At 41.6% G+C, this 25,551-nt stretch overlaps 1 protein-coding gene across 5 annotated transcripts in view; it reads left to right on the forward strand.

The window, feature by feature from the left end:
• The window catches only part of scube1 (signal peptide, CUB domain, EGF-like 1), a 124,382-nt gene that overhangs the window by 82,573 nt on the left and 16,258 nt on the right, over positions 1-25,551 (forward strand). For all 5 annotated transcript variants that reach the window (XM_044343492.1, XM_044343493.1, XM_044343494.1 and 2 more), the window contains 2 exons: positions 4,837-4,953; positions 23,252-23,374. In XM_044343492.1, coding sequence (XP_044199427.1) covers positions 4,837-4,953; positions 23,252-23,374 — 240 coding nt within the window. The remainder of the gene's footprint in view (positions 1-4,836; positions 4,954-23,251; positions 23,375-25,551) is intronic.

Here is a 25,551-nt window from a genome sequence, read left to right on the forward strand (position 1 = left end):
CTGTTGAAGTTGGCTTCACCACTAAACATACAGCAAGTTGGACTGGTGTTAAATGTGAAACTTAAAGGCAGTTTGGGTGAATCCAACTGAATTTCATGAGAACTGCACATCATTCATTTGCAACTAACTAAAACAGTGTGTACAACTTTGCAATAAATTGATCTTAGTAGTAAATTTGTCAGTAGTTGTAAATTAATCTTAATAGTAGACATTTAGTTTTACCCTGTCTTAAAAGTACAATCTCAAGCTGTATCAGTGCCATACACATGTTGAATTTAGAATGGATCGACATGGATGAACATGCCCTAACCCTAACTCTAATAGTAGGATGCTAACTCTAATTTATATCAATATTAACCTAACCGTAACTCCGCAACCGTGCCAGCATTGTCCGTATTTTAATGTAACGTTTAAAGTTGGAGTCAGTTTGAATATGCACGTGTGCCTCAATCATGCATATGTGCATGTGGAACACGTGCATGCGTAGGGTTGTTGAGAGCACAGAGGCCCCATCAGTGCTGCACTGGCACAGCCTGAACAGCATCAGTATGTTAGATTTGACACTGCTATCATTTTGTCTGCTTCCTCTGACACGCGGTGCTCCTGTCTCTGCCCCCACTGCCATCACACAGCGCACACAACACACTTGATCAAGACAAATGGAACTGCAGCCAAGGCTCTAATGAAAAGGTGCTGCTGAGACGAGGCTAGAGACAGAGAGCAAGGCCGAAAGGAAAGAGAGGAGGGAGTGTGGGTGACTCGATGAAAAGTCATTCTGAGACATTTCATGATGTTGATAATGAATAAATATCAAAATCAGAGGCCAGGTGCTAGACACATGTGCAAAATATCAAAAGAGAGACTCAGTGGTGCTACAGTGGCTGTGGCCCTGGATTCCAAATAAACCATCATCTCAGGACAGATGGAGCTAAGCTGAGGTGTGTGTATTTGTGCATATGTGCGTATGTAGGTGTATTCATATAGCATGATTCCAGGCCAGAGCTACGTATGCTGATTGACAGCTAATTTAGGTGCCCATCAAGGCGCAAAAGGGGATCTTGTTGAGTGCTGAAAGGTGATCGTGCCCCTCTCACTTTTTTACAGCAGTGCAGCAGTTGCTGTTACTTAGCATGATGCTTTAGTATACACAGTGCACATGGTTTTCTCTCTCATGTGCTCCAGTTTTAATCAATAGAACATGTGTCCTCCTCTCATGGAAACAGCAGTTTGCAGTGGTCAGCGTTTTGGTGCAAGCAGTATGACAGACATGTGTATACTTACGGTCTTTCCTCTCATTCCTCTGACCGTCGCTGACATATCGTAATCCCTACAGATGAAGTTGCCTCTTGGTTCAGTCTGCAAAAGGAAAGTGTCTCCTTTCAATTCCAATCCTCTACAAATGGTACATCAATATCTGAAAATGTGGCCTACTCCTCTAATCATGTTGATTTCATGGTCAAAGTACCCAATAACTCGTCTGTATAATCTAAATAGGCCTAAATAGACTACAGTTAATATTGTTGAATTACAAATTTTTGGATTGTCTGGGTGAATAAAATTTGCTAAATTAAATTAAATTCAAGTTCATCACTGTTCTAAATTCATATGCTGACTTCAAACTTGCTAACCACAGTGACACACTTGAGTGGTTTCAAGTATAGGTATGGCTGTGTTTTTCCTCATAACCTGTTTCATCTTTTTTTTTAAAATAATCCATTAATCTAGAATGGTCAATAAAAGCATGTGAATTCTCGTTATTGACCGCATAATAAATTTCAGTGGACCCTTTTTAGATGAAGCCTCAAAGAATTGTTTTTCATTTTGTGGAATATGCTTGTCTTTCTTTTCAAGTCCATTAAATATGAAGCTACAGCCAAGAGACAGTTAGCTTAGCTTAGTTTAGCATAAAGACTGGAAGCAGAAGAAAACAACTAGCTTGGCTCTGTTCAAATGTAACATAATCTGCCTTACCAGCACTTCTACAGCTCACTGATTAACACATTCTGACACACTTGTTTGTTGGTTTTATGGGCGCTTCGTAACCAGTAACTTCCTTGAGTCGCCACCCTCAAGACTCACCACCATTCAAGACTCTAAGGAGTAACTGTGTTAATAAGTGAGCTTCGAGGTGCTGGTTGTATGATTCTATTACCTTTGGACACAGCCAAACTAGGTGTTTACAGTTTATATGCTAAACTAAGCTAATCGTTTTTTTTCTTCTGTTTTGTTTTGGTTTTTTGGGGTTTTTTTGCTGTAGCTTCACATTTACTGCACAAATATGTGAGTGAGAGAATGATATCAACCTTCTCATCTAACTCTTGGCAATTAAGTGAATAAGCATATTTGACAATGTGAACTACAATTCATTATGGGCATCTCTGCTGCAACAAAAATCCAAGAATATATCAGTGGTGAATGTCTAGAAAACAAGTGAAAATGTATCTTAAAAAATGACAAAACACCAGCAGTATTATTATGTTTTATTGCTTCAGTTACTGTAGCACATAATCAGAAGTTAATTTTCACTTTCTCAATTTTACCCTTGACTTAGTGAACAGTGTCTGCAGAGAATGCACCAGCTTTTGCAGGTGTGGTGACGTAAAATTGCTAAACAGCACAAAACTATCCGATTAGAATCCATCATCGGTGATCCCAGTTGTCACGATATAGAAGCTACAAGCCAAAATATGCCCCAGCATTCACACACACACACACACACACACACACACACACACAAACCAGACTATAGGACAGAAGAAGTATGCAGGGTTAGATGGAGGGTGTAGAGGCTTGGAGAGGGGGCAGAGGGATGGGGGGGGTGAGGGGTTTGTCCAGCACATCAATCAGGCCCGGCGGTGCGTCTGTGTTCCTGCGCTCAGCCTGGCCCTGGGGCTGGGCGTGGCCTGGGGAGAGAGGGGCTCTGAGCAGGACTGTACTCACCCTCAGCTAATGATAGGGCCCACTGTACTCAGTATAAATCACTCTGACCCATAAACACCACCTCCACACACAGCAAGTCTACTCACACGCACACACACCTATACACTCACACAAAAACTTTCATCCGCAATGATTGTATACACCTGTGCAGGCGGGCAGACCTCGAGACAATACACATTCTCACACACACACACACACACATATACACACTTGACATAGACCTGAGCTGGAGTGGAGAGCGGACAGGGGTCTGCTGTTGTACCCTACAGGGCCCATCAGACAGGCTGCCTGGATGATGGAGTGCCTCTGCTTCCAGGCTTCCTTCCTCTTCGCTGTTTTTCAACAATGCAACATCTATGAAACCTCCTGCCCTCATTCTGAAAAAAACATCTCCATTTAGGACCGAGTTTGGTATTTGAAATAGTTTGCTATCCGGCCCCAGAGCTTCTCCAGAGAGAGAGAAATAGACATGAAAAGGATTGCAAATGATGAACACAGAGCTTTGGTAGATAAACACGAGGGAGCAACAAATGCAGGCTAGAAAACAGAGATTAAGGAAAGAAGCCATGAGACTGATGTTGTTTGGTGTTGCATGAAGGAACACAAACAAATCTACAAATACCTTCCTGTTTCTTGATAGAAAGCATCAGCCATCTTGGCTCCAATGTGCCTGTGACTCTGCATTCTGAAAGGGCATTATGCTAATGCCTTGACCTCTAGATGTGGATGTGTTTGCCAGCCTGAAAGGGCTTTTCCTATTTCCTCCTCACTTCACTCCGGCACACAATCTCTTGGCATTTTAATTAAATGGGAAAAGCAGCCACAAAGGAGGGAAACATCCCTGATTTACATGTTGCTGTTGTCCAGCAAAAGCCTTTCAATTCCAAAAAATGTCAACTTTTTAGGAAATAAGGAAGATAGATTTGATGTTATGTTTTGAATTTGACCAATTTCTTAACTACTAGGCCATATACTCAAAGAGTTGAAGTTTTACATAGCAGCAATAAGTAGGACTTGGATTTTCTCTGGAATTATTGAAGTCAAACCCACCAAGAGCAGAACAGTAACTAAGTGAAACTTCCTTATTAGGTGTAGTTTTATTGTATCCCTTTCAACAAACATAAGTCAACGTCAAATTTCAGCCTCCTCAGCACTTCTCGAGGCCCATTGGGAAAGTGTGTGCTGAGCTTTGCTAAAGCAACAGCGGCTGGGCAGGTGAGCTGGAGTTACCATGAGCTCGTGTTTGTTTTGGGATCAGCTCAGGCAATATTCACAAGTCCGAGCAAACCTTATCTGCACCACGTACAAGAACATTTTTCTGGAGGAAAATATACATGCCGGTTCTGCCGAGTGCGTTCTAGACTTACAGCACTCAACCTTGCACTAACTTTATTTTTCTATCTACTTACTTTAACCCTACCTTTTTATTTGTGTTAACTGATTTCTTGTCACTTTTGGAAACAGGAGCGACCTTGGGGCCAAAGAGTTCTTCACCCTCCTCTATCAGCACAGTGTCATGTGTTTTTTTTTTTTGTCTTGTTGTAATGATACACTGCTGTCAATGATAACCCAATCCTGATTGTGACTCTCTGTGTGTATGAACACTGTATTTATCTCTGTATAAAACGTCTCTTATCATGAAAACTGGGGTGTTGTGATGTAATTTCTTCATCTGTGTGTTGACAAAGCTACATGCAACTTGAGAAAAGACAAGAATACATTATATCCTACTGTGCTGTCGTTTGTGTATTCTTCTACTGCATGAAGCTTTGTCTCAACCCACATCACCTTCAGTGTATGCAGTTTCTTTTTCATGGTGTTTCAGAAGCAGGGGTCATAAGTTAACAGCCCCCTCCTTCTCTTTCTCTCTTTCCGCCTCTCTCCTGCCTCCTGCAGAAACCTGCGCTGTGAACAATGGCGGCTGCGACAGGACATGTAAAGACACGGCCACAGGGGTGCGCTGCAGCTGCCCCGTTGGATTCACCCTACAGCCCGACGGCAAAACCTGCAAAGGTCAGTAAATGCATCAAAGTGTGTGAATATGCGTGTGTGCGAGGTGCAGAGGAGACCAGGTCTGTCTGAGCCTGCTATGACTGGTATCTGAGTGATCCAGGGCCAAACACGACCCCGCCATCCGCTTCACTTCCAACTGCACAGAGCTCTGGTCGCGGTCAGTGCCGCTGCCGCCATTTGTTGTTGTTGATTTTGCCGCTGAGCATTTCTCCACTTCCTACTGCCCGCCAGTGACGTCAATGACGGTGGTCCAAGAAGAGGCCGCCACAGCGTGGGCCTAAACATCCCAAACAGATTATTGAAGCATTTTGGCTTTGCTCTAAACAAACAGCCTTGCTGAATGAGTCTGACCTGTGGGTTCAAGCTGAGTCAAACACTGGTCTTCACAGGCAGCGGTGCCCTTTCCTCAGTAGTGGCAGAGCTGTGAGTAGGCAGGAGGAATTCTGTTTATGAGTTTGGCTGCATCAAAGTGGTCACACGTATTTACAACTTTAATGAGAATTTGAGAAAGTTGGATCATTGCTTGTTTAGAAGACGTAGGGCCTCATGCAAGAACCACTCATACAAACAGAATTTCTTCTTATGAAGAAGGCATGTATGAGTGATTTAAGAACTTCTTGCATTTATGAAAAAATCTCGTTTTTAGAATTTTCTCTCAGGTAATTCAGGAGCTTTTTTGACCTAGGAATTTGAATTGCTTAATCTGAATAAAATTGGATATGACTTTCACGTCCCCTTGACCACCTCACATTTTAACTATGGATGACTTTGCTTTTGTAAGACATTTTTTTACGCATCCAACTTCATGTCAAACCACTCGTACTTTATTTCTGTCACAGTGCGGCTCTTGGATGACAGAGAATTGGCAGCTGACAATATGTTGTCAGCGTTTCAGGTCTCCTGATATTAGTGATTTACTGACACTACTAAATATGTCATGTTTTTGTCAGCTGTCTTCAAGTCCAGCAGCAGAACTTTAAACTCTGCTGTGTGAAGTTCTTCTTTTTACTTCTTGGCGTCATTTTCGTGAATGAAACGTGTCCAGAAATGGAGCAGAACACATAGCCTTTAACAGCTATTTTGGGCTGTTGGTTAAGCTAATTAACAATAGCACCCATTCATGTGAAGTTGACATTCATCAAGATCAAAGCACTTTTTAACAAGCTTGTGCATTTAAGAGAGTTTGCTAAATCTGACTTAGAACATTCATATGAGCAAGTCTCACATAAACAAACTAAGATAGGTTCAGATGAGTGGAAAGTTCCCCAGTGTTTTGCACAGAAGATATTCCTTATTCTTCTGTCTTGGGTAAAACTACCTGAACTTACTGTGAGGATGATGAAGCTCCACATTCCTTCACCACATGAGTGGTGTCTGATGGTTGGACGTCATTCTATCCGTTCCTCCTCTCTGTATGGAAGGAGAGATGGAGAGCGGTGTTGAACCTCACCGCTCAGCCCAACCCAACATGTGACAGACATGTTCAAGGAGACGTAGGAGTCGTCATAGCAACAAGGCATAGGTCATGTGACAATGACATGGCTGTTTGCGTGTCGGAATCCAGGCGCCACGTGTGATGTGAGCATGAACTTATAAATTGTATAATACTGGCAGTGTGTGTGTGTGTGTGTGTGTGTGTTTGCGAAATGAGTGTCAGGCAGTTTGAGAATGTGGCATGTAGGTGTGTGAAATCCTGGAGCCGGAGCTGTCTCAGGCCTGGCAGGCAGACGAAGCGTCAGCAAACTTTGAGATGTTTGAACAGTGAGGCCCACGCTGACCACTGTCTCTCTCACTCTCTTCCATCCATGACATACACACACTCACACAGACAGCACCATCCAGCTGCAGATGCAGTAAATACAGCGATTGACCGTACAAATCAGTCAATTTCTAATTTGAAGCAATAAGCACAAGAATGCAACATAATTATCATAATTACCATGTCAGAGACCTGGTTGGCTACATTTTTGAGTTAACATATTAATGTTTGTAAATCATAAAACAAACATTTTAAATTGTCATTTTAGCTCTAGCAGCCCTCCATCGTACACTGACAGATGCGTAACACCGCAGTTGCATGCTGGGAGAACATGTCGTCCGCTGCTCTGATGTCAAGTTGAAGCCCAGCTTGTGCGAACACTTCCACTCCGTCTCCCCAGGTGATTTGTGGTCCTGACAGAACCCAGCATTTACAGTGGTGGAAAAATGAAAAGTCCACCCCTCTTTTTTTTTTTTTTTTGGGCCCGAGTTGAGTGGAGAAGATGGATAGGAGCGCAGTCCAGCTGTGCCCCGCCCACATAATTTGGCTGTGGATCAGCCGCGGGGCTTCATAAATCCCAGAGCGGGGATCAGCTCTGAGGGGAGCTGAGAGACACAGAGCAGGCAGCGCACATCGATCAGCATCTATCACCCAGGCACCGACAGGAAAACACACACACTCACACTGATGCAAACATAAACTTATCTATACATGTGCATCAGTGTCAGACACCCTGCAACCTCACTGCTGCTGTTTGTATCTCAGATAGACCCAATGATAACATTCAGCACTAACAACTAATAGATTGTAGAAAAACGCTCTGTAGGTCTTAAAACCTGAAGTGTAGGTTTATTGCTCAACTCCATCTTTTAAAAGTGTTTGAACATTCCAGTAATCAAACATCCATATCTGGCTTAGCTGGTAGGAACAAGTGGCAACCACATCAACTTCAGGCTTGTCAGGGAATAAATGTTGCCTTTGTGTCCCTGCCTGCTTTTGGCATAATGTATTGACTTTGTAGCCCCTGTTCACTTTAAAGAGTAAGTTAATCCCAGGATGTATTTTCTCTCTTATCTCTAATGGTATCTAGCCATAGAGATAGTTTGGGTCTTATTTGTTCAGGTTTTGAGATTTCCACCCTCACCCCAATACCATGGAGGTGAATGGAAATGTATATTTGGTCCTCCGAGAATTGAAAAAAATTACACTTAAAATGTAACTGCAATATGTCTTTCCACAACCAATGCCCTCATTACTCTGGACAACCCACAAAACACACCATGAGCAGTTTTTGTTGGAATGATTTTCTACTGAAGATATAGTCCTGATGAAAGCCTGTTCTGTGGATTATTTAAAGTAACAAGGACATTGTTTCTGTAAAAAGAATGAAGAATTCCATTGAATGCCATTGCATCGGGATGGAGGCTGAGATCTCAGAGATGCAAACCTGGACAAATACTGTCTGTATGGCTAGATACCACCAGAGGTTAAGTGAGAAAATATAGTATTTTATTTGTATTTTTGTTTGAGTGAACTGACCCTTTAATAGAGTCCTTGGAGCCAGTCAAGGAACTGCATTTTAAGGTAATTTCCACATCCAGTCAATTCCACCGATCCATCAAACAGCAGCTTTTTGTTTTGTTTATTTTTACTAGTTTTTTATTAGGTTACACAGTGTAGAGCAGAGAGAAATGAAGGGAGTGTGAGACGGTGAATGACATGCAACAATGGTTCCCTGATCACACTCGAACAAGGGATGCTGCAATTACATGCAACCTCCTAAATCACCAGGACGCCTTCATCCATCAATTTTCCAAACTGCTTATGTTGTTCAGGGTGGCAAGCCTTACCCACCCTGCACTGGGCAGAAGGGAGGTTACAAAAACATACAGATGAACACATTCATACTCAAAGCGATTGACAGTTTCCAATTCACCTAAACTACACACGTATTGTGTAGGTGGATTCAATCTCAGGTGACAGTGTTAACCACTGAGTCATTGTGCTGCTTCCTTTCATTCAACCAGAGGAAAATCTGAAATTTTTCATCTTTCCTCCCTGTTAGAGCCGGTCCGTGCTTCAGTCCTGAGCTTTCATTATTGATGGGGACATCCTGTTTGACACAGGCTTCTTGTAACCTTGACGACAGCACACACAGGTTGCGGCGGCTGTCTGAGAGTTAGCTAATCAATATCTCTAGCTGAAGCCTATACATGTGTGTATGTATGCGTGTGGGTGTGTGTCGACTCCGGTGGCACGTGTAATCACAGTCATGTTAGCAGTGTATTGTAGTGCACAGACTGCAGTATAATTGCTGGCATTTAGCAGTTTACAGAACATAGTAGTTAGCGGCAAGATAAGTGCCACGCTGTGAGGTGGTCTCATCTAATGTGCCACTAAATTGCTTGATAGAGACAGACAGCTTCTTCTCCACCTCTCTCTCGCTCTCCCTCTCTCTCTCTCTCCCCGTCTGCGTCTACCTCGCTCGACAGCCACTGGGATGTGCCCTGTCGTGCCTGTCTATCATAATCATTTCAATATAAACTATGTAGGGCATGTTTAAAACCCACCAGTCTGATAAACGCCCTTTCATCTGTGCTGACAGATGAGGCGGTTCAGCCTCTCACGATGACAGACACGCCAACCCGGGGAGGCGTTTCATCACGGGGCTCTCGTGCGGACAACTGGGTGAGAGAGGGAGAGACAGATAGACTGGGAGAGAGAGAGAGAGAGAGGGGAGAGAAGGAAGTTTTTTTTTTGAACAGTTTCCAGATGTTTGATTAGAAGGTGCACATGGGTGGTTGGATGAGTTACTGTATATGTGTGTGTGTGTGTGTGTGTGTGTGTGTGTCCCTTAATGCTTCTGTGTTTGTGGGTTAATTAACAAACTTTTAGGTTGCATGTTAGTCTGTACTTTGTGCACATACAAGCTCATGAAAGGCTGGATGTGTGTGTGTGACTGTGGTTATTTGTGTGTTTTTGTGGATAGCGTGTGGTCGGCGTACTAGGCTTTACAGTTCACAGTGTGTATTGGCACCTGAGACACGTCCCCACTGGCCTGCATTCCTCCTCTACCTGAAAAGAACTGAAAACACATGGACACTCACACACACACAACCACACAATCAGATCAAACTAAGACAGGAACATGATTACATCGATTCACCGGGAAACTAACATGCCTCTAAGTAAGAAACATCATAAACATTTATAGAAAAAAACATATGCACAAACCTTTTGTGCTAATCTATCTATCTATCTATCTATCTATCTATCTATCTATCTATCTATCTATCTATCTATCTATCTATCTATCTATCTATCTATCTATCTATCTATCTATCTATCTATCTATCTATCTATCTATCTATCTATCTATCTATCTATCTATCTATCTATCTATCTATCTATCTATCTATCTAGCAGCAGAGCAGGTAACTGAGCCAGGGTTGATGGCAGGGGCTGGGCAGACGGTGTGTAGGTTCCAGAGCTGGAGCTTGTAGACATGACGGTAAGCCGAGCGAGGCAGCAGAACAGGAAGACTAGCAGAGGTGACCTTGAGGCACAGGCAAACAATAGTTAAACTGAGTTCCAAAAAACAACACAAGATTACTTGTGCAAGGACACTAGGTGTTGGCCGAAGCATTGTTCCATTGAAGGTGAACGGACAATATGGCGAAGAGTGGAGTGAAGAGCTGGTGTTTAAATACTGCACACACATTCACAGAGAGAGACAAAGCAGGGACAAACAGGAAACACAAGGGAGGGGTGAGGCACAGCAGATACCTTAACGGTGACAAATTAAAGGAAAAACCTGAAAAAATGAGTAGAGAAACATAACGAATGCAGATGCTTCCACACAGGTGCACTGCATGGTACAATTAAGCAATTAACATCCAATCATGCTTTGTGGCATGTATATAAATGCTGAACAGGCCCAGTTGATTCTGATATTGTATCAACATGGCAAGAGGAAAAGATCTAGGCCTTAGTGACTTTGAAAGAGGGTTTGTTGGGGCACGGATGGCAGAAGCTTCAGTCACAAAGACTGCTCAACTGACTGGTGTTTCAACAGGAACAGCGATAAAGTGATATCTGCATTAAGATCTATGGGAAAGACGTCAGTAAATGGGGTCGGAAACAGTGGTTGATAATGCACATTTGATGACTGTGACGTCATGCGTTAGTGCAATATGTAAGGAAAAACAGAAGAGCAACTCTTCCTCAGGTGACCGAGAATGTCAATGCAGCACGTGATCAGACTGTCAGCAAGAACAGTCCGTCGACAATTACATAGAGAGGGATATTATAGTAGGGTTGCAGTGCATAAACCCCTCATTACAAAGATGAACACACATTTTAGAGTTCAGTGGTGCAAAAATCATAGGCTATGGTCTACAGACATGTGGAAAAAAGTAATATGGTAAAATGAGTCATCCATCACCATATTGTTGACAAGTGGGCGAGTGCATGTGTGGCAACACCAAGAGAACAGTCCAGGCCTTAATGCTTGACCGCTACAGTGAGGGGATCTGGTGACTCTGTTATGCTGTGGGGGCATTTTTCTGGCATGGTTTGGGTCCACTTGTCCCATTAGAGGGAAGGGTCACTGCAAATCAATACAAAGTTGTTCTGGGTCATCACCTTTATCCTATGATGAAACATTTCTATCCTGATGGGAGTGGTGTCTTCCAGGATGACAATGCCCCAATTCACAGGACACGAAGAGTCACTGAATGATTTGATGAGTATGAAAATGATGTGAATCATATGCTACGACCTTCACAGTCACCAGATCTCAACCCAATTGAACATCTGTGGGAGATTTTGGCCCGACGTGTTAGTCAGCGCTCTCCATCACCATCATCAAAACACCAAATGAGGGAAAATCTTTTGGAAGAATGGTGTTCATCCCTCCAGTAGAGTTCAGAGACTTGTAGAATCAATGCCAAGGCACATTGAAGCTGTTTTGGTGGCACGTGGTGGCCCAACACCTTACTAAGACACTTTATGTTGGTTTTTCCTTTAATTTGTCACATGTCTACCTCCAAAGGTGGGGGCAGCACAAGATAAAATACACATCTTGTCACCTTAATAAATATATCACTCAATTATCATCTCTTCTGCACAAAGAAAATAAAATCTGAAATAAAAAACAGGTGAATGAGACAATTTTAAGTTGTTGAGGAGATTCCTCTCATGCCAAACCACAGTACTTTTCCTTCTTGTTTGTTATGGTGAGGCTTCAGTGGCAAAATCTGTTAAAATCCTTTGCTGATGCAGCCTGTAAGAGAACAGAAAAACACTTTTTCTGTCTTCACATGCTACTTTCCAACTTCACCATTCCTTCTCAGACACCAGATACAACACAGCAAGAGCACTGTGGCCATAAATATCCCGTCATGTCCGATTAAAGCCATATTGACCATTAACATAATAGACATCTACTGTGTGTCTGTATGACAAAAGCCAACACTAACAGATAGATGAAACCAGCAATGTTAAATATTCCATGTTGGAGAAGTCCTTTACTAATCAGCTCCATCGATATATTGGTTAAAATGTGTCTGCCATTGGTACTATTCTCATAATCAATACTTTTATTTTGATAATCTTTTTTTATGTGTTGGTACAATTTCCCTTAGTTTTAGCATTAGTCCATTTAGTCTCAGTGAGGAGTCACATGTCAGAGTCCACACCCATCAGGCGCACTTATCCAGTCAAAACACTGTGGTCTCCATCACCTTACTTGACTGCACTATGGCTGGCAGTCCCCATCCCAGATCACTGGCTGTTTTATTGTTGTGTAAAACTGAGAGTTTCCTTTGGCCCGCATGCACCCGTGGAGTTTTTGTTATTAAACAGAATCGAGCACTGGGGTCGTTTAATACATGAATAAATACACGCTGCCTCCTGGCCTGATGTCTGTCCTCTCCACTAGCAACACCCTGCGAAGAGAACAATCGCGCTCCAAGAAAACTAGATCCCCTGTACCCGGTCGGTAATTATTTGTAGAGGTTTGGGTTTCTGCAAATGTATTCCATTTAATTGCTTTTTACTGAAAATATTTGGTAAAACTACAAAACTCCTCTCCGCTGTGTGCAGCTTGTACCCTGGAGATATGAGCTGCACATTCCTACAAGCGAGCCTAAATTCAGTTTAAGTGACAGTGCAAGAGTTGGTTTATTTCAGCCCATTTTTCCACCTCAGTCTTTCAAGGAGCAAGGTAGACAGACAAGCCTCTCGCATAATAGCCTGACCCTGCGCTTGACCTCTGGATGCTGGGGTCAGAGGTTAGGAGTTAGTGTTCATCCATTCAACTCTCATTGGTGGTGGTGGGTTTAGGCAGCAGCGCTGATCAGATGGGTCAGTTTATGGGTCTTAATCAGGCAGCTGAGCTCCGCAGCAGCATCAGGGTTTCTTCTGGAGTCGGGTTTCTCATTCCAAACACTGGACTTCTCAAACACAGCCTGAAGGCTCACAGAGGAGCAGGCGAGGGGGCGGAGGGCTTGTTTCCTTTGGCCCAGGTGGATGTTAGCAAGCCTTCTCATTTGGCCCTCAGCCTCCGCCACAGCCAGCACAGTTCACTTCCAAAATATCTACCCTGGAAGAAAAATTCATTCCCTGAAGGTCACTGTTCAACTACCAGTAGATTCAATTCAAATTCCATTGTGTAGGAGGCCTATCAATTGTCCTAAAAAGTGCCAGAATATGTTTTTCTAAACCAATGCAGACAGGCTTGCAGGAGATTTCTAATCAATCACTCAGTGTCACGTCAAGCAAACGTTTCAGAACATTGTTGAATTTGAAATGCTGAAGGCCAAGCTAAGCTTTTCAGTCTAACTACAGTCTGAAATGACTCCTGCTTCCTCTGCTGCTACAGTAAACTCTATCAGTGCCACAGTGGTCCTGACAACACCAAAGCCACCGGTTCAGCATTTTATCACTGAGCCCAGTCGCCAGAATAAAATGTTAGCATTGTACATCACTGCAAACCACATACGTTGAATCTCTACATTTCAATATATTTAATATGTAGCATGTCAACATTTCTATAATACATATCACAGAGAAAAGTAACGTAGTTCAGATGACGTCTATATGAGCTAACTTTCATATCAGGAGGAGGCGGGTTGGGTGGTTGGCTAGAGAGCTAGTTGCATGGCAGAGACCAATGTTCAAGGCCACGGTTCACTTCTCGTTTCAACCGCGTAATTTTAGTGAGACGTCAGGACATTTGCAAGCCATTTTTCTGGTGACAAAACCGGGTATTTTAACCGAAACCATGATCTTTTCCTAACCCTAATCAGTGGTTTTTGTGCCTAAAACTAACCAGACCTTAACCACAGTGCTGTCACAACATAACACATAAATATTTGACTGATAACGGCCATTTAATGCAATTTTAAATGACACTCGAAAAAAATGATTTTAACGTAGAGATACTGTGGTTTGCAGAAATGTACAATGCCAATGTTTTATTCTGGCGATTGGGTTGGATTACAACATAAAAGATTTTATTTTCTTTGATAGATTTGAATTTCAAAGCCATAGCAAAGCCATAGCCATAGCACATGAATTAATGTCCGTTAATGCTGCTTTTCATACCTTTAGTTGCTGAGGTAATGAGATTTTTGGGACCTATAAATCTTATCAGAAGCCAGATAAGGTAGAGAAACTCTGATATAACAGCTATTATTTCCCATTTTGTTTCATATTAAATAGGATAACTGCACTGACTCTGACTGAGTGAGCAACACAAAATATGGTTAAAAAAAAGCTAATTAGACTGGCAGTAATGTCCACTTTCAATGAGCTTTGCTGCTCATCACAATAAAAGTTTAAAGAACTGGGTTAACCCAACAAGTTGTTTTCACTGAATGTCCTTTAACAAGTTTGACATTGTGTTAAATTATTTCGTGGTAACATTTTTTAAAACTTTCCATTTATAGTCTCAGAACTTTCATTAGCTATGTTCAATTGGAAATACACAGCTTTTGCCAGCCTTTTTTATTTCTTTATTTGGGTTGTTAAATTGGTCTTAAATCCAATTCCGGGTAGCTTTAAAGAGGCCCTAAAAACTACGTAATTTGGCTTTGTGAAACCTGCAAATTTCTTGTCAGATGCAGGCAGCAGCAGTCAGGCAGTAAGAGTGTCTGTGATATTCGGAGAGACACACAGCTCTTGGCAACTGATGGAACTATTGATTGAAGGCCAGAGCAAGATATTGATCGTCTAGAGTAAATGTCAGAGATGGATCCCAGGAGACAGCCTGTGTGTGTATGTGTATGTGTATGTGTATGTGTATGTGTGTGTAGGAACACGCAGCAGTATGTGCAAGCCTTCATATAGTGAAAATGACAAATTACTCCTCTCACAGTGGCAGACAGAGATGGAAAGAGTTAGGCGTTTGTGGGGCAGACATTGGAGTGAGAGACATAACATCATCACTGTGTGTGTGTGTTAGACACTTATTACATATTTGTGTGAATGTTGGAAACAAGCAGAAACCATTTTCAGTGTGCTTCAGCTTTTCTCCTTGCTCCTCATGCTGGCCATATGCAGTCTTATCTGTGTTAATTAGTTAATTAAGAGCGTCCTCATTAACAAATGCCTGCTGCAAGAAAGCTTCTGGCAACCCAGATGTTTGTGCATGATGCCATCAAGGTGCCCATTCATGTGAACACACACATTTTATTCATCATTTTATTCTTCGCCTGCTGTCTATATACAGACAAAGCCATTGAAGAACTCCTACATGTTTAGCCACACAGCGGCTTGGCTGTAGGGATGCCAATGTCTGCTTCTCAGCCTGTCGGTTGGTCAGTCCACCTCTTTGACTGAAATATCTCAACAATTAATAGATGGATTGCTATACAGATTTCTCAACAACAATTGGATGGATTGTCATGAAATTTGGTACATTCATGGTCCCTAGTTGATGAATTCTAATACCTTGCTAACTAAATATCTAGCGCCAACATCTGGTGAAAAATTCAATTTGTTCCGTACTTTAGCAAACTCATGCAAAATTAAGGACATTCACATCAACCTTGATTGTATTTTGTGCTAATTAGCAAATGTTAGCATGCTAACACAGTGAACTAAGATATTAAGAGTGATAAACATTGATGAAAACACTGATGATGTTGAAATTGTACAGAAATGACAATGAGTACACTTTGATTTACACAATATAATAAACCCTTCTGATATACAATATGTCACCAAAGACCTTTAGTCTGACACCGTCTGCTCATTACATTTACTTTACCACAACTTCTAAAGACCAAACAGTTTTTGGACCTTGCCTTTTCGAATTTTTACAACAAGCATTTCAGCCTCACAGAGCCACTACTGTATATACAGACACTATTTAACATGGCTGTAAACTCTTAGTCTTGTTTGCTGATGGTTTCATTAACTGCTGCTACACTTCTTCCAAGATGAACCAAAGTAGAAGTTGCAAGAAGATTGTCTGATTGCCTTATTTTACTGTAAAATAACTGTGATTACTATTCAGGTAATAAAATCATCTGCAGCACCAGGGTAGAATACATGCCAGCATGCTCCTTCTCAGAACTGCCACACATGTCAGGCCACCCTCCCTTCTGCCTTCACCCACTCTCCTGACTCGCCTTTATCTGTCCTGTTTCTCTTCTCTCCAAACTTTATCATTTCAAGATGTGCGGAGGCTTAATGTATTTATTTAAGCTCAAAGCTTTTTTAAGCTCCATTAAAGGTAATTATATACCCAGTTATAAGGCTAAGCCGTCCCCAGAGTGGCCATTAAGTGTGGGTATATGCAGTGGTTCTGCCAGTGTTTGTGGCTGCCAGAATAATTATGAAGCTGTGTCTGTCTGTGTTGTAAAAACAGTGGATACCACCTGGGGTGGTATCCACTGTTTGAGACAACGTGGGCAGAGGGGGAATGTTGAGGAATGGTGTGTATATTTGTGTGTGTGTTTCTCACTTTGTGTATATGTTTTACTTACCATCATGCCTGATTGGAGAATCCAGATTTCCACTCTCCTGAAGCTTTTCCTCTGGCTTCTATCTTTTGTTTGTTCATAAATTCATTAATAATTCCCGAGACGTAGGAAATTTTACTTATAAAAATAAAAATTCCTGGTCTCTGAAATCTCTTCATTTCTGTAGTTGCAAGGTTGGCAAGTGTGCAGTGTGCGTCACCTGAAGGGAGAAAGACAGCCATCCCTCCTGCTGTCTAACAGATACGGATCAGCCCTACAAGCTGTCAGCATGCAGGAGGAAGCCCTGATTGATTAGAAATGCTTTGGGGTATCAGGTGACAACAGAGTATGGGTGGAGAAAACACTGAAAATAAATTAAAAGCAAAAGAGAAGACAAAGAGGAGTCAAAGGAGAGAAAATGGGTGAAAGTCAAGAGTAGATAAAGGACTGGCACAAGAGCAGAGAAAAACTGAAATGAGCTAATCAATCAAAATATGTCTGCTGCTATGACATCACGGTTTGGGATGTTTGACAAACACTTACAGTAAGTGTACTTGAACGCCCTTACCTGTCCTGCTCCCCTTAAAAAACCCCACAGCCTCATTCTCTTCCCGCCAGCCACAGGGAAATCCGTTTTAGCCGAGCCAGATGGAGGGACAATCCCTTTAAAAGGCCGCTGACAGGGCACAGCGGGACATGCAGTTTAATACATTTTTACCACGGCGTGCAGCCAGCTCGTTGTGGATTCCTGTCTCGGCTCCATATTTAGATGAAGAGTTCATTCAGCAGAAGCTCCCTGAGGATACAGAGTGAGAGGATCAGGCCAGGGAGGCCTGAGTCTACCCTGATGGAAAAACACAGTGGCTGAGTTACTAGCTGTTTTATAAGGGCTCCTATCACGCTACACTGAGAGCCATTTGAAAGTGTGTGTTGACTGGACCTCTTGACCCTGTTAATAGTTGAGTCTGAATTGATAAGCCATGTACTACTAGTTTTAATACGTGCAGTGTGAGTATAGCCTTGCAAGCTGGCCCACAACTCCACTCATTGCGGCTAACACCTACCAACACCTGATGAGCATTCGCTTAAGAAAGGCATCATTTCAAGATTGCTCTACAATAGGCAACTGGCAAGCACTCTCCTTCAATGTGAAAACAGCGTGGATCTTTCCCTCATCTAGTTGGCTAGATGTGCTTCTCACTGGGCTGTCTTTGCTTCTGATTTTAAAACTGGAAGAAAGAATTCATTTCTCTTTCAAATCTTTTTTGTAACTAAATTTTAAATAAGAAATAGGCAACCCAGTCCTCCAAACTAAACAACAAAATACATCTTCGGTCCATGCATTCCAATACAAGCAATTTCTGATCTTACATCCCAATCGGCAGTGATCAGCAAAACCATAAAACATCATAAAACATGTATTTTATGATGTGACAACACTATGGTTAAGGTCTGGTTAGGTTCAGGCAGAAAAACCACTTAGTTAGGTTTAGGAAAAGATTATGGTTTGGGTTAAAATAAGTACTTCTTAAAGGTTAGGAGACCTTCACCGTCATGGTTACAATAACAACAATGTGGTTAAGGTTAGGGGACGATCCTGGTCATGGTTTTAAAAAACAGTGTTGACTTGTGGTTGGAAATGAGAAACAAACAGCAATCTCTCTGTGTTTAAGTCTAGTGTTTTGTTGACCAATCCATCCACCCCAACCTCCTCCCTACATTGACTCTGTTGGTATATTAATGTCACCTGATTTCCTCCTCTGTTCTCCTCATAATTACTCTACTAGGCAACTAGTCTCAAAATAGGATGCATTTGCAGTACCATTTTTCATTTTGCATCTGCAACTTCTAGTTTTTAGATTTCCTCAAGAGGAATCGGAATTTCAGGCAGCAGCGAGTCAACATCTAAACAGTCTGCTGATTGGTCAGCAGTTGTTATTTTCCAGAATTAAAATCATGTACAAAAAAACTGAGCTTTTGAAGTTTAGACTGGCTAATGTCTGCATGCAAAGGTTGTATATAAAAGCTTTGGATATGCAATATACAGTACTGTGCAACAATTTTAGGCACCCTAGATGTTTAGATTCTTATCCATTAAGCAATATCATCAAGGAGGTGTCTGATCGGTCCCGAATTTATTTATGACATGACAATGACCCCAAGCAAACAGCTAGAGTCATATTTTCAGCAACAAGAAGAATGATGAGTCCTGCAACAGATGGTATGGTTTGGCCCCCACAGAGCCCTGATCTCAACATCATGGAGTCAATCTGGGATTACATGAAGAAGCACCTGAGACGGCCTAAATAATAAATACACAGAAGAACATTCTTTCTCCAGGATGTTTACAACAACCTACCTGCAAGTTACCATGAAAAACTGTGTTCAAGTGTACTGAGGAGAACTGCTGCTGTTTTAAAGGCAAAGCTGCTCACAGCAAATATTGATTTCATTTAGGTTTCTGCTGTTTACTCAACTTTTTTATAGCAATATTTTTGTAAGCATTCTCACTTTACTTTTAGTGCCTAAAACTTTTGCACAGTACTGTAGATCAAAATACCGTTCATGATCTCTATGCAGTCGAAACTGCCCCTTAAAGGATAACTTTAGTCTGCGTTTTTCTTCTGCAACCGATGCCATAGAAAGACCAAAATCAACAAGTCTCTCTCTCCCCTGTTACCCCTAATCTCCCTCTTCTCTCTCTCATCTCCCCCACCTCCCTTTTCCCTCCTCCTCTTCCTACTCCTCTCATTCTCTGTGGTGTCTTGCTCGACTTATTTCCCGGCTCAAGGGTTTAGGTGTTAATCCCTCACAGTTTTCATCACTGAGAGCACCAATCAAAAAGGGCTTGTCTGTGTAATCTGCCATTGTCCCCTCTCCCCTTTTCCCCTCTCCACCTCCTTCACTCCTGCTCCTCCTCTTCTCTTCCTACCTGGTACTCTCTCACTCTGTCCACCTTCTGAACTTTCTATAAATTTCCATCTTGTTTTGTTTCAACGGAAATGTTTCTGAAATGAACTGGGTATACAGTAGGTAACACACAGTATCAAATTTGCCAGTAATTTATATGAAAATGTTACCGACTATGAAGAAAACTTAACATGATGTTGAAGTTTGGGTTCAGCTGAGGACACTGCAGGCTGGATGAGGCGAGGGAGTGAGGTTGGAGGGTTGGAGTTTGTGTAACCAGATCTGCCAGTAGGTTTGCGGTTGGCACTGAACATGATGCCTCGGGGGTGATTGCATTCGCCTTATTATTATTGTAGAATCTGCGCCTCTGGATTGCTGCACCACACCTGGGCTAGAGCTCAGGTATCTTGGTTTTATTCCCCAGGGATTCAGCAGACAATTTATCCTAGGTCCACAGGCCTGTTTGTTTTTTTGACTATGAGAGCAGCAATAGGGTTCTGTTAGTAATGGTGTTACCTGCATCTTCTTCTTCAATATTTGGTTATAATTGCTAAAAGCTTAAACCAAACTGCTGCCAGTCTTACAGTTGTCCTACGCTTTCACTCAGTTTGTAGATTCACATGCAGGTTTAGGGCACATTACATGTTGTAATAATAACTGCAAATTGGATATAAATCAGGCTGAACTGAGGTGACTTGGCAGGATGAAGAAATTACTTTACACTACCCAAGCCAAAACAATATGCCTCAATGACTTCAGGCTAGTTGCCCTCACTTCATTGGCTATAAAAGCATTTGAGCGCTTAGACCTACCTGAAGTCCTGTATATCCCCACTGATGGACCCATTTCACTTTGCTTATCGGGCCAATAGATCAGTTGAAGATGCTATAAACCTGACTCTTCACTTCACTCTGCAACACCTGGAATCAACTAACACCTACACACACATCCTGTTCATAGATTTTAGCTCGGCTTTCAACACCATTAACCCACTCACACTCTTCACCAGGCTTCAAGACATGTTAATCAACACAGTCCTGTGTTACTGGACACTGGACTTTCTTAGAAACAGAATTCAATCTGTCAAAGTTGACAATGCTACATCACGCCCTCTGACCCTCAGTACTGGTGCGCCACAAGGCTGTGTGTTAGCTCCTCTGCTTTTCTCCATCTACACTAATGACTTTACATCTCACCACATCTCAGTCAAAATATTTAAGTACCCGGACAACACCAATATCATTACGCTAACAATGACAAGACTCAATACCGCCAAGAGGTTAATAATAACCTCTTACTCAATACCTCAAAAACAATGGAAATAGCTCTAGACTTCAGGAGGAGGTCAAACATCAAAGCCCAGTTCATATCTCTGACCAACTCCTAACCCTGATCCTTCAAAGTCCTCAGCACCTACATCAGTAACACTCAAAATGGAACATCAATGATAAACCACATCATCAGAAAGGCCCAGCAACAACTGAAGAAGTATCATGTCGAAAAACACCCGTTGGTCCACTTCTATGAAGCCATCATAGAGAGATTCCTCACATCATCTCTCACTAACTGGTATGGGAGCTCAGACAGTCACAGCAAGAGGAAACTGGAGTGGATTGTCACTAAATGTGTAAATGTGATTTTAGTGATGCTTCCTTCCTGGCATCCAATTGTCTTTACTTTCCAAATTTCTCTTACATTGCAGTTTTTTAAGTGAGACTTAAATTCTATCATGTTGTCTTTCTCTTCATTAAAACCTACTAAACTAAGTGTCTTGGTGACTTTACCAAAATCAAAAAGAACAAAGTTGCAGTTTATGACTGTAAATTACTGAACTATGAAAAAAGCTACTGTATGATACTAATTTGTTTTGCCAAACATATTTTGCAGGAAATGTTTTTATGTTCACTGGCAACATCTTTGTTGTGGTTTCAGTTAAATGTAATGAACACACTCTCTTGTGCTTCAGGTCACTGTTGACCTTTTTCAATAATTAACCAAGACCACCATCTTTCTCTAACCACAGCCATGTCTTTTTTCTTTTTTGGGTAATGTTTTCCTTTATGTGACAGTTTTGAAAGTGCAGAGCAAAAGAACAGAAACACGATAGAGAGAGGGGTATGACATGTAACAAAGGCTGCCCGCAAACATTTTGCAAATGCAGTCAGTATGAATATTCTAAGAACCTAAGAATCTTTATTATGTCGTTAATGTAATTAGGGTGGCATTATGGTTCTCTTTAAACATACAGTATTTGCTGTTGCAAATATGTAGTATACAAACATCATTTCTCGGAGACAGGGATGGAAAAAACCAAAAGGACAGACATTCCCCCAGTCATCATTTCCTTTTATATTTATATGAAGAGGTTACAACAGCACAATTATCCCTTTTGTAAGCCACACACCGTCCAAATACTTACTGAAAGGGTATTATTAGAATCAACTCTCAGTGATAGTCTGTCTCTGCTCACCCTCTCCAGCAGCTACTCCATTAGTTCCAGGTAACTAGCATATCATGGGATGAGACAGTTGGATCTCTGTGAGCAAGCCCCAAGCTAGACCTCCAAAGACTGATCCAAGCTGCCTGCTGGAGTCCTGTTAAACAAGCATAACACTTAATGCACCATGCCATGTGTGCCTAATACAAACACACCATGATGAAATGATGTACCATATTTGGAAAAGTCAGTGAAAAAATAAGTAGACAGAAAGAAATAAAAACATGAAATCACAGTGAAAGACAGTGAAAGACAACTAAATAGAGTCAAGAAGGTCTGCATGTTACCCGACACCATAAATATATAAACAGCTTTTTGTTCACCTGTTGCTGCTGTGCAGGAACAGTATGCGTCTTTGTGTTTGAGTAACAGACAACATGCTGGCATTGTGGTTTAAAATAAGGTGGAAACTTGACGACAGTCTTTCAGCTCTGCCAACTCTGTTTGCCTACTGAAGCGCACAAATAAAGAGCATAAGGGAAAAAAAACTCCCACAGTGTATCTTAGACGTTATGCTAGTACGGACCTTCACAACAAAAGCTTTGAATATATTTTAGCCATATTTGAAAGGACCTTGTTTATGTCCATACACCAGTAAGACAGATGCTTGGTCTCTAGTGCAGTCTTATTGTTCTGTTCTAGTTTTATGTCCTGTGCAGACTAAATGCATTCATTTAGTCTTTTTGGGTAAAATGAGGGACAATATATGCATATATGTAATGGGTTCAATGTCACATTTACTGTAGTTTTAAACTATTTTCCAGAATAGGATCCATCACCACACTGATTGTTGATAACATATGCTCATTTGTCACTAATTTGTAGTTCACAAATGGATGATGAATGAAAAGGAAAAACAACAATGTGGTCCACCACAAGCCTCCAGAAGTACTTCAGCACTCCCATCAGACCATTTAGTGAGCCCTCATGTCGCTCTGCATCATGTTTCTCCACTCATTTATTCAGGATTTTCCTTGTAATTTGTCACCTGTTTGTACCTTGTGCACTGCAGTTAAAAAGTTTGTCGGTCAACAGTGGACCTATAGCATTCTGTAATGAAAACTGAAATTGGTATACAGCATCATTTACTATGGATCATGAAACACCAGCAATTTTAGTAATAGCATTTCTCTCTTTTGTTCTTTTATTTCCTCTACCCAGACATTGATGAATGCCAGGAGAACAACGGCGGCTGTGACCACTTCTGCAGGAACACTGTGGGCTCTTTTGAATGCAGCTGCCAGAAAGGCCACAAACTGCTCACTGATGAACGGACATGCCAAGGTCAGTGACTAACAGCAATCAAAAGAGTCTCGCTATCAGACTCACAGCCAGTCAAACAGGTCTACACAGGCTTAAAGGCAAGTAAGTTTTGGATTTTAAAAACAATAATTGTTTTATGACTTTTACACTGAGGCTATGATCATACACACATAGAAGGAAGCGGACGTGGCTGAAATGATCAGGGAAATGAATGGATAACACAAAATGGAGCAAATTTGTGTCTTGGCTGGAGTCAGATAAGAATTTCAATCAATTTTGATCTCTCGTCCACTTGAAGGACGGCATTTGTTTATCTTAACACAATCACTGGAGTTTGTGCTAGTGAAAAAATACACCTCCCTCATCAAGTCCAATGCTTGCAGTCCTTGCCCTAAGCTTGGCTAACATGTCCCAGTGCACCTACTGAACGGATGGAGAAGAAATTCATATTGATCATCCGACTCTGTGCAGACAGGCACACAGATTGGCCTAGTTATCTTTTCCTGGGAACATAACCTACAGCTTGTTGCTGGCTGGGTGTGTAGTGCACATGTAATCAGCAGTTATGTTTGGACGACCAAAGGCAGATTCCAGGTTACAAGTTGCAGCAAGCGAGACAGGAGAGCAGACAAACACAAAATGATTTTTATTAACAACAAAATCCTGAGGTGCTTCTGTCTCCGACCCAAAACCACCAAACAGTGTGTACGCGTGTGTGTATATGTGTTGGATTAACTGTGCATCAGTAGTGGAGTCTATAATAATGTGGTGTTGAGTGCTCTCAGCCACATCACAGCATCAGTGCCTGTTTCTGACACACCTTTGCCACTGTTCAATGCCAGCCAATAGCTCCCAGGTTTGTCCCATTGACTGACATTTGGCCTGTTTAGCTTCAACATGACCTTAAAATGAAATATAATGTTTAATTTGTCAGCTCTTTCTGTGCCAGTGAGCTTTTCCAGAGAAAACAGCTCCTGGTGATACGCTACATGCCAGTGTTAGAACATTTGCCAGAATTGGCTAAGAAACTAAAGCAGAGAGATTTATCATTTGCCAAAGTTGCATAAGCAATTTCCACAAAAGATTCTTTCTATTCTAAATGTTTAGATAGGCAGAGAGATAGAGAGAGAATGTTGTCAGCAGTTAGATAAATGTTAGCAATCGCTGTTGAAACACCTCATCAGGAGGGTGTGTCTCACCAAAAAAAAAACAAAAAAAACACGTCAGCCAAACCAGAAATCAACATTTATTTTCTATATGTTCCTTTAACATTAAACAGCTGTAGGCAGCTGCTGTGTACCTGGCTCAGTTTATGTAAACTGTGCTTGTGGGCTAGCCCGGAACAGACCAGCTATTCCTAAGTCTTCATATGAACAGTTGCCTGGAGTATTTACCGAGCCAACATCCAGGCCTTAACAACTTCCTCCACATGACAAACTCCATTATAACAAGTGGTATTTTTAGCTCCTGTAAAACCCCACGGAACACACTGAAATAAACCAGGTGAGCTTGAAATACTGGCCTCCATTTCTGATAGGTTAATAATATTTGGTGCTGTGCAAGTATACATAAACACACGCGCAGCCAGGCATACACATACACACACACACACACACATTGACGTAACTGTGAATGTGAGCCGTCCCAACCTCAATCCAGTGAAGTTTTTCCGTGTTTCTGTATTAGAATGAGCTCTTGTCCTAGTTTAGTCATGTATTTGTTTACTATACTGTCCTCTGTGATTAATGGGATTGCCTCTTCAGCCCTCGGTGAGCAGTCTGTGTTGTCTTTAAATGAGTCATTAAGATTGAAATGTCTGTAAACCACTCATCCCACTGACCTTTACCTTCATCAATGTAGCGGGACAAACTGTAGTGTGTTCTCATTAGACTGAATCAAGCCATGACTCAACCAATTCATAATCCGATCAATGTGTTTGGAAGGTATGCCTGTGTTTCAGTTGTAGCATGATAGTAGGACAACAGGTTTTTATAAGACTTGAATTTCTGAAGTGATGTAGCAACCGTAAAATATTTTTGGTAAATATGAAAAACTTTGTTTTGTTACTGGCGTTATGGAGTAGGTCAAGTTTTTTTTCAAGTATGTCTTAAAGCAAATGTACATTGAAAGAGATGTTTGTCGTTGCAAATGTTCCTTCTGTCCTTCATGGCCACAAAGGGATACTTTAGTAATATGAT

Source organism: Thunnus albacares, chromosome 23 (genome assembly GCF_914725855.1).
Source record: "Thunnus albacares chromosome 23, fThuAlb1.1, whole genome shotgun sequence".
Lineage (NCBI taxonomy): Eukaryota > Metazoa > Chordata > Actinopteri > Scombriformes > Scombridae > Thunnus > Thunnus albacares.